Here is a 9,662-nt window from a genome sequence, read left to right as displayed (position 1 = left end):
ACTGGCCACTGAGCAAGTCCTTCACGCACACCAAAGACAGAAAGGGTGAATCCTGAGGTCTGTTAGAATAACCAACAGTTTATTAAAAGCTTGCCTGGGGCTCTGTGCCAGCCCCACAGCTGAGAGGGGCTCCCACGACTGCCCAGGAGCAGACCATTCCCCAAGGTCCTTCCCTTGTTTCCCCGCCCCAGCCCTGATCCCAATTAAAAAAAAAAAAAAAAAAGGACAAGACGGCACAGGACGTCAGACAGTAACAGGGGAATGGGGAGACCCAGGCATCCTGACCCCAAGACCCCATCCTGATCCTGCTTGCCAGTAAGGTGGCCTCTCATTCTCCCCACCTCAGGCCCAGATCTGCTCTGCCCCGTGGCAGGTCTGAGGGCCCCACTGTGAGGGTAGTATAGTTCTCTGAATATAGTATGTCTAGACCCACCCTGCCCCTCCCCCAGGGGACTAGATGAATATTTGACACGCACATCTCCCTCCTTTCCCAGGTGGCGGAGGGAGACCCTGGCACCATGGTGGGGAGGCAGGGCTCCCAGGCAGCCTTGAGGCACCTATCCTCAAGCTAGCCCTGGGCCACTGGCCGGCCCCAAGAAGCTCATGAGATGAGGTGTGAGGGGAGCTGGAGCCAACATCCTGTCCTCTACCCTTGCGGGGGCCTCCAGCTCAGTGCCCTCCAGTGTCAGGCTCCACCCACCCCTGCCCTGCCCAGCTTATCTGCTCCTCCCCACTGCACTTCAGGAATAGAAGTGGGAAGAACCATTGAGGATGTGGGAAGCGACACTGGTGCTGCGACTCAGGGGCCCGGGCACCGCGGCAGCAGGGGGGCCCACGTTCTCACTGCCACTGCCCCCTGAGGCTGCCCGCCGCAGGGGCTGGGGGCTGTTTCTTAGCAGCAGCAGGGCTCCGCCACGGGGTGTCCCACTCTGTGTGGGGGGCCCCAGCCAGTTTGGGGGGCCTGGGGGAGCCAGCAGAGACGGCTGACGCCAGGCTGGAGGGGGCATGCCTGGTGGAGGAGGGCCGTGACTCCAGTGTGCCCCGGAACGGGGAACGGGACGGGAGGGCCAGGCTGGGGCAGGGGGTGGAGCAGGATAGCCCTGGGCAGCAGCCTCGGCTGGGATGCCCCCCAGAGCCATGCTGGAGAAGCCCAGCCTCATGCTTTCCGCATCAAAGGCCTCGATCTCACGGGCCTGCCGCTCAAGCAGACTCCGGATTCGCTCAGAGCGCCCTGTCTGCAGGGCCAGCAGCTCCTCTTCCACCTGGGGCATCCGGAACAGAGGTTAGAGTCAGGGGCGGGAGCCTACTCTCCCTCCCCAGTCCTGGAGGCTGGGCCCCTTACCCGCTGCTCCAGCAGTGCCCGCCGCAGCGCGACCCTCTGCTCCAGCTCCCGCAGTTCCCTCTCATGCTGGCTCTCTGTGCGGATCTTGATCTTGCTCTGGTAAGCGTTGAGCAGCTCCAGCTCCTGTTGAAGCTGCTGCCGAAGGGCCTGGAACTCTGCCTCCTGGGTCTCATCAAGTCGTAGCTGGGGAAGATGAACAACCAGTTGGAGGAATCTCCTCCCCCACCCCCACTATCCTCCCCTGCCCCAGGTAGGGCTGGGCCCTAAGGTTTCAAGAAGCAGCGGTCTCAACATCTATCAGAATGGAAGATGGTCATACCCTGTGGCACAGCAATTACACTGCAGAATCTATCCCCCACGTATACTTGCACATGTGCTCGAGGTGTTCACGGAAGCGTTGTGATAGCAAAATACTGGAAACAACCTAAATGTCCACCAATAAGGGATGGGTTAAATAAATTATGGTGCAGCCATATTGTGGAAAATTCTACGCTGTAAAAAAAATGAGACAGGAGTACTGACAGGGGAAGATGTCCAAGAAGTATTAAGTGGAAAAAGGAAGTTAGAGAATAGTAAATGTAAAGTATGATTCCATCTGTGTTTAAAATTCATATATTTTTTCAAAATGTGCACTGAAAAAATACAAAATACAGTTAATTATTAACAAGTTGCCTGGGAGAGGTGGGACTGGGTGAGAGAACGGCCTTGGGTGGGGCGTTTCCACTCTCTACCCTCTCTGCACATTTTAAGTGGCCCATTCCAGTGTTAGGTGTGATCATTTTTTTAGAACAGCAACTTTCAAAATCCTCCAGAAGTCTGAGTAAATGGGCTTGAGGGCCACACTCACTTTAATCTGCACCCTGTTTATCCATTAAACTAACTCAGGGCCAGGAAAAAATAATAGCCACTCTTTTCCTTGGTGGTTCTTGGGAATAGGCACATGGCTTTGTCAAGACCTTAAGAAAATACTAAGAGAAAGAATAAAATCACTGAGGAGAATATGAAATAAATCATTGTGGAGAACACGAACAGAGGGAGAGTGAGTTTCCTAAGTACAAAAGCCCTAGCTCTGTGCATGCCCTGCACCGTCCAATTCTCTAAAGCGAAGTACAGAGCCCGGCCTCTAGCGCACTCCCTCCCTGGACCCCAGGCCTCACCGCCTGTGAGCTGAGCATCTCTGAGATGGACTGGTCATACTGCTCGGCCAAGATCGCCAGCTTGCGGGTCTGCTCTTCCTTGAGCCGCTTAAGGAGGCTCTTGTGCTGAGCTTTGGGCGTGGTCTCCAGCAAGTGTGCTCGCAGAGCCTTGTACTGCCGAGTCTGGATCTTACACGTCTCCTGGAACTGCTTCTTGATCTGCAGCTCCTTAGACTATGCAGTGGACGGATCAAGGGGAGATGGGGGCAGCGGGGAAGAGGAGGAGGAAAAGGAGGAGGAGGAGGAACAACCAGGGAAAATGGGGAGAAGAGAGAGAAGAGGAGAGGAGACAGAAGCAGAGACAGGGAGAGGGAGAGAAACAGAAAACATGTTAGACAGAGGGGGTGGGGGGAGCTGTATACAGACAGACATGGAGAGGTGGGATCATGTTGAGAGAGATCAGGAAGGTCTCGATGGGCAAGAGATGCAGAGAAGACAAGAGGTTCCAAAGCACGTGCACGGAGTTGGGTGGGTGGGATACCCACGAGAAAACATCGGAGTTACTGGACAGGGAACTGAGGATCTTGGAAGCTCTGACCAGGCAAAGAGGGAGAGACTGTGACCTAGAGGTAGAAGCACGTGAGCAAATATGAGAACGTGCACAAGAACAAGCGAGAAGAACCAGTCACACAAAACACCCGTGAAGAAAAAGCAACACAACTAAGGACAGACACAGGAAGTCCCAGGTCCAGCAGCTCAGGGAGGAAGGCAGGGAAGGAGGAGAAGCATCGAGCTGAGAAATGGGTAAGAAGGGGCTGCCCCATGTTGGGCCACAGAGGAGAAAGGGGCAAAGGAGGTGGCCAGAAAGGGCCTGACAAGTTCAACCGGCCAGCAGCTGCCACCCTGACCAGATCCACATTCCAGCCCGGCCCCTCACACACTCAGCTCCCACTCCAGGCCCACACCCAATCCTGCTGCCACAGCCCTCATACTCCGCCTGGTTGCCCCCAGTTCAGCACCCCCTACTGTGGAGGGTCTGCAGCCCCGTCCCCCAACCCACTAGGGTAATGCCTCATGCAGGAGAGCAATTTGGCCCCCTGTAGCCGGGTACCATGGAGGGAATGGGTTGGGAGAAAATGCAGGGCATGAGGAGACCAAGGGCCTGGAAACTAAGACCTATGGAAGGAACCCGCAAACAGGGGCTCTGAGGGACCAACAAGTTCGGTGAAGTTCTACAGGGGCCCAGACCCCAGAGCCGGTGGTGGTCATGGTGCAATGAAGCTATGAAGGCAGAGAGCATGAGGCTGAGTAGTGAGAGGGGCTGAGATAACGGAGATGGGGTGAAGAGGTCATGGAGCCGGGCCGAGGGTCAGCCTGGGGGCATACCGGGGAGGCTAGGCGGCAGGACAAAGCAGACAGAGGCAGCCTGGGCCAAAGGCACAGTTCCGCTCAGATATTTTATTTGTGTTTGTCTTTTTCTTTTTTTGGTGGGGGGAAGGGGACAGGTTGGAAGGGAGACAGAAAAACAAAATCAAAGAGGAGAAAAAAAAACATGACTCTTCCCACCCTCCACCACCCCTGGCCCCAGGTCTGAGTCAATGAAGGTGAGGATGAGCACACACAGCCAGGGAACAGCAATAACTTAGGGGAGGAGCGCCAGGAGAACACAGAGTGACTGCTGGACTCCACGGCCGAGGAGGCTGCCTGTCTATAGGTCTGAAGGGCTGGGCCTGGGGTGAGTGAGCAAACTGAGGAAGGTGGGTGAAAAGAAAGGACTAAGGACTGGAGAAACTTCACTGAGTCATGGGAGATAAAGTGCTCAATGCTCTAGATTTGGGCTGGAAGGATTGTAGTCAGCTACCTCCAGGGAGGCAGGGCCCGGGACTGGCGGGTGCGGGATCTCCGCCCGGCTAGAGTCCCTGGCAGTGGCTGGTGGGAGGCAGGGGGCCCTAGCTGGCGCTGGCTGCGTGGTAGTAGCCGGGGGATTCGGGTGGGCCGTTCACCCCGAAGCAGGCCCCAGCTGGCCAGTGTGTGGATGGCCCATGGGGGCAAGTGGGATGCTAAACTCCGGCTGGCCCGTGCCAGACGCCAGTTCCAGCCCTTGCACAGGGCCCAGACCTTTGCCAACAAGGCTAATGGGTGTTGGGTGGTGCGGGGATTACGCCGCCGGGGCCCAGGGATGGGCAGGCGGCTGCGGAAGCCATCCTTGTTGGTTTTGGGGTAGAGTGCAAACAGACCCCGGTCCCCCACAGCCCCACAGCCCTGCAGGGCCCGGAAGGCCATGGGTGACAGGCGCAATAGAACCCGCAACCAGAGTCGAGATATGCCCCGGCGCACCCGGGGGCCCTGCTGCCGCGCCCATCTGCCCCCCGCTGCCATAGCCACCAGAGGTAGAGCCAGGCCTGGCCAAGCTAGGAGCCAGGCAGCTCCAAGGCCCAGGGGAACACCCATGAGGCCTCGGCGCCAGCTCAGGCCCAGGACGGCCCCCAGTGCGGTACCCTGGGCCAGGAGTAGGAAAAGACTGGAGGGCAGGTGCAGGGCTGTACAAAGGAGCAGGTAGGAGGCCCCCAGCCCCACCAGCCCCACCTCAAGGGCCAGCAGCGCTGCCTGCAGGCCACCCCCACCCTGGGCTGCCAGCAATGGAAGCAGCAGCAGCAGCAGGAGGGGCAGGAGGCCAGAGGAGGACCCCACCGCAAAGGAGAGGCCGGCCAGGAGGCCATGGGACAGGAGTCCGGGGAGCTGGCTGGCAGGGCCGGGCCTCAGGTGTGTTGGAGGGGGTTCAGGAGGGATGTCGGGGGAAGGACAACCATCTCCAGGATCCCTAGGGGTCCCAATTGGAGCCCCCTGTTCCTCTTCTTCCTCCTCCTCGGGGACTGGAGTCAGTGCTGGGCCCTGGACCCAGCCAAGCTCAAACTCCTCATCCAGAAGACTCCCATCCTCCTTCCCCCACAAGCTCCACGTCCCAGCCTCCTCCTGGCCAACAATGCTCCTCTCCTGGGGTACAAGGAAGGGCACCCGAAGCTCCTCTATCTCCTCCTCAGGCAGACCCCAAACTTCCTCATCAACCAGGCTCCCATGTTTTTGTGGACTGGGACTAGAGGCTCCTGATTCTTCCCCCAGAATCCTCTGCTGCTTGGGCTCCAAAGTGGCCCCTTCCTCTCCCAGAATCCTTCTCTCTCCAACTGCTTCCTCCTCCTTGCCCAGCATTCTTTGGTACAGGACTGCCTCCTGGCCAGGTGAGCAGGGCTGCTCTTCTATAGGGGTGCCTGTGCTAGGTGGGTCCAGAGCCCCAGGAATGGGAAGTGGGAGGCCCGGGGGGCGCTGGCCTGCACGTACTTTGAGGCTCTTGGGCTGCTGGCGAACCTGGGCCGCGTGCTTCTGCCGCAACTCTTGCTCACGCCGCTTGTTGTACTCCAGCTGGTTGCCCAGCTCCGTCTGGTGCTGCAGGCGGGTGAGCTCAGCCCGCGTGCGCTGCACAGCCTGGAGCTGCCGCAGCTCCAGCTCCCGCGTGGCCTCGTGCTGCCGAAGCAGCAGTGCACACTCCAAGTCTTTCTGGGTCTGCTTCTTGTTCAGGTCCTGAGGCAGAAGAAATGCAGGGCCCGGGGCCTGGTCAGTATCAACAAAGTGAGGGGCCAGGGCTCCTTGGCAGAGGGAGCTGGGGATGGCAGGAGATGAGGGTGTAGGGGAGGCAAGCTCCTGCCTGTCTTGGGAACAGAGAGGCCTAAGGAAATTCTGGCAGGATCTGTTGGGGATGAGAAGTAAAAGGGGCACTGAAGTAAAGATGAACTGTAACACTCAAGGGCCAAGGGGAAAGAAGACAAGAATGAGGCCAATGGAAAAGGGTGGGTCCCTGGGATCCATGAGTGAGTGGGAGGAGAAAGGAGACTGGGATGCCTACCTCCCGCAGCAGGTCCTGGTCCAGGCTGTGCCGAGCCAGCAACATCTTGCGCTTGTACTGGCGACACTGCAGCTCAAAGTACTGCCGCTGCCGCCGCAGCAGCCCTGCCTCCTCCTCCGCCTGGCACTGCTGGAGCTGCTCCTTCTGCCGCAGCAGCCACTCGGCCTTCTCCCGCTTGGGAGTGCTGGGGTTCTCTTGGAGCTCCTGGGCGAGGGCAGAGGGGAGCAGGGTCAGGGCCCACCTGGCCTGCCATTGGTCCCACCCCCGAGCAGCCCTAGCTCACCTCCTTCAGCTGTTCCTTGCGAAGTTTGTAGGTCCGCTTCTGCGCCTCCAGCAGAGCAGCCAGCTCCTTCTTCTGTTGACCAAGGATGTGCTGCTGGAACTTCCGCTCCTCGGCCTGGGCAGCTCGCGCCTCCTTCTCACCGATAGCCTGGTGCCGCCGGGCCAGCTTTTCTGCCTCCGCCCCAAAGCCAGCCCGCTGCGCCTCAAGCTCCCGCTGCAGCCGTGCACTGTGCTCCTCCCGTTCACCCCTCAGACGCGACTCCAGGGCCAGCAGCTGCTTCTGGTGCTGTCGTCGCATCCGCTTATAACCACTCAGCTGCTCCCGCAGTGCAGAGTCCTGCTCATGCTCCTGGATCTGACGGCTAACCTGGGGCAGGAGAGAGGGTGAGAGCTGGGGCTCAGCCTGGCCCCTAGTTAATTAACACAAAGGGTCTTCCATGGGGAAGAACATGGGTTTTCAACTCATAAATTTCATTCTCATTTAGCACTTTCCTCACACACAGCCTCTCCAGCCTGTTTCCTCAACTGGATAATGGTAGTATTATCTACTTCACAAGTTGGTGTGACTGAATGATAAAAGGTGGCAAGCACAGGGCCTGGCACAAAAGTAGGAACAATCCATACTAATTTGAAACAGTGAGTCAGACAGACCTAGGATCAAATCCCAGCTTTGCCACTGACCAATCATGTGATCTCAAGTAAGTTAACTTCTCAAAGCACCAGTTCCCTCATCTGTTAAACGGGGAAATAATACCTCCTCATAGGGGCTGTGGGGTAAGTTCAGACTCTATCTAATAAGTGTTGGCTTCCTTCCCTTTTAGCAAACATGGTGGGCCTATCACTCCCCAGGTATTGAGCTGGGATCGGGGCCACAAGATGCTGGAATAACAAGAACACTGGGCTTGGACACCTTCATCCAAAGTCTGATCTCAGGTCTCAATCTCAATTGACTCTACGTGTGGCTCTTAAACTAGTCCTGGCAGCCAAGCCCCTGGCAGTCAAGACCTCTCTGCACAGTACCACAAAACACCATGGGGTCTGAAGAGTTGTTGGAACACAACCAGCCCCAAGCAGAGGCCATAAGAACATACTAGACTGAATCAGTGGCCTCTAAGGGGATTGCTGACACTCAAATGCAGCTGAGCAGGAATGTGATCTAAAGGCTTATTAAAAACATGGATGAAAAGCTATGTTTTTTTTTTTTTTTTTGAGACGGAGTCTCGCTCTGTCGCCCAGGCTGGAGTGCAGTGGCCGGATCTCAGCTCACTGTAAGCTCTGCCTCCCGGGTTCACGCCATTCTCCTGCCTCAGCCTCCCGAGTAGCTGGGACTACAGGCGCCTGCCACCAAGCCCGGCTAATTTTTTTTGTTGTTGTTGTATTTTTAGTAGAGACGGGGTTTCACCATGTTAGCCAGGATGGTCTCGATCTCCTGACCTCGTGATCCACCCGCCTCAGCCTCCCAAAGTGCTGGGATTACAGGCATTAGCCACTGCACCTGGCCCCCACTGCTTTTTAATTTGGTTCCCTTTATGTCTTATTGTACTATGCCTTGAAATGTTGTAGTTATTATTTTTTATTGGTTCATTGTTTAGCTTTTCTACTTCAGATAAGAGTAGTTGACCGGGCACGGTGGCTCATGCTTGTAATCTCAGCACTTTGCGAGGCTGAGGTGGGCGGATCACCTGAGGTCAGAAGTTTGAGACCAGCCTGACCAACATGGAGAAACCCTGTCTCTATTAAAAATACAAAATTAGCTGAGTGTGGTGGTGCGTGCCTATAATCTCAGCTACTCAGGAGACTGAGGCAGGAGAATTGCTTGAACCTGGGAAGAGGAGGTTGCAGTGAGTCAAGATTGCACCATTGCACTCTAGCCTGGGCAACAAGAGTGAAACTCCATCTCAAAAAAAGAAGATAATGGTAGTTTATATACCAAAATTACAGTGTTATAATATTCTGTATTTTTCTGTGTGCTTACTATTACCAGTGAATTTTGTACCTTCAAATGATTTCTTATTGCTCTTGAACATCCTTTTCTTTCAGATTGACGAACTCCCCTTAGCATTTCTTGTAGAACAGGTCTGGTGTTGATGAAATCCTTCATTTTCGTTTGTCTGGGCAAGTCTTTATTTCTCCTTCATGTTTGAGGAATTCTTTTTTTTTTTTTTTGAGGCGGAGTTTCACTCTTGTTGCCCAGGCTGGAGTGCAATGGCACGATCTCGGCTCACCGTAACCTCCGCCTCCCAGGTTCAAGCAATTCTCCTGCCTCAGCCTCCCTAGTAGCTGGGATTATAGGCATGTGCCACCACGCCCAGCTAATTTTGTATTTTTAGTAGAGACGGGGTTTCTCCATGTTGGTCAGGCTGGTCTCGAACTCCCGACCTCAGGTGATCCACCTGCCTCGGCCTCCCAAAGTGCTGGGATTACAGGCGTGAGCCACTGCGCCCAGCCTTTTTGAAGAATATTTTTACCAGACGTACTATTCTAGGGTAATTTTTTTTTTTCTTTTAGCACTTTCAATATGTCATGCCATTCTTTTCTGGCCTGTAAGGTTTCCACTGAAAAGTCTGCTGCCAGATGGGAATTGGAGATCCATTGTTTTGTTTGTTTGAGATGGAGTCTTGCTCTGTCGCCCAGGCTGGAGTGCAGTGGCGCAATCCCAGCTTATTGCAACCTGCACCTCCCAGGTTAAAGTGATTCTCCTGCCTCAGCCTCCTGAGTAACTGGGACTACAGACATGCACCAATATGCCTGTTTGTGTGTGTGTGTGTATTTTTAGTAGAGATGTGGTTTCACCCTGTTGCTCAGGCTTGTCTCAAACTCCTGACCTCAAATGATCTGCCTGCCTCGGCCTCCCAAAGTTCTGGGATTACAGGTGTGAGCCACTGCACCCAGCCTCCATTGTATGTTATTTGGTTCTTTTCTTTTGCTGCTTTTAGGATCCTTTATCTTTGACATTTGAGAGTTTGATTATTAAGCACCTTGAGGTAGTCTTCTTTGGGCTAAA

The 9,662-nt window shown here is 55.4% G+C and overlaps 1 protein-coding gene across 1 annotated transcript; it reads right to left on the bottom strand.

Moving 5' to 3' along the window:
- Positions 1-58: 58 nt before the first annotated feature.
- On the bottom strand, positions 59-7,420 carry LOC112613887 (serine/threonine-protein kinase TAO2-like). The gene is made up of 7 exons (XM_025369758.1): positions 7,413-7,420; positions 6,660-7,068; positions 6,377-6,580; positions 5,815-6,054; positions 2,500-2,712; positions 1,343-1,525; positions 59-1,262 (listed from the first exon to the last, which is right to left on the bottom strand). The coding sequence occupies exons 1-7, from the start codon at positions 7,418-7,420 to the stop codon at positions 741-743; spliced, it is 1,779 nt and encodes a 592-aa protein (XP_025225543.1). The 3' UTR covers positions 59-740.
- Between the last annotated feature and the right edge of the window lie 2,242 nt (positions 7,421-9,662).

The sequence above is a fragment of the Theropithecus gelada genome, chromosome 20, assembly GCF_003255815.1.
Source record: "Theropithecus gelada isolate Dixy chromosome 20, Tgel_1.0, whole genome shotgun sequence".
NCBI classification, from domain to species: Eukaryota; Metazoa; Chordata; class Mammalia; order Primates; family Cercopithecidae; genus Theropithecus; species Theropithecus gelada.
Note: the sequence above shows the minus strand (reverse complement) of the source record. Positions and strands in the feature narration are given on the sequence as shown.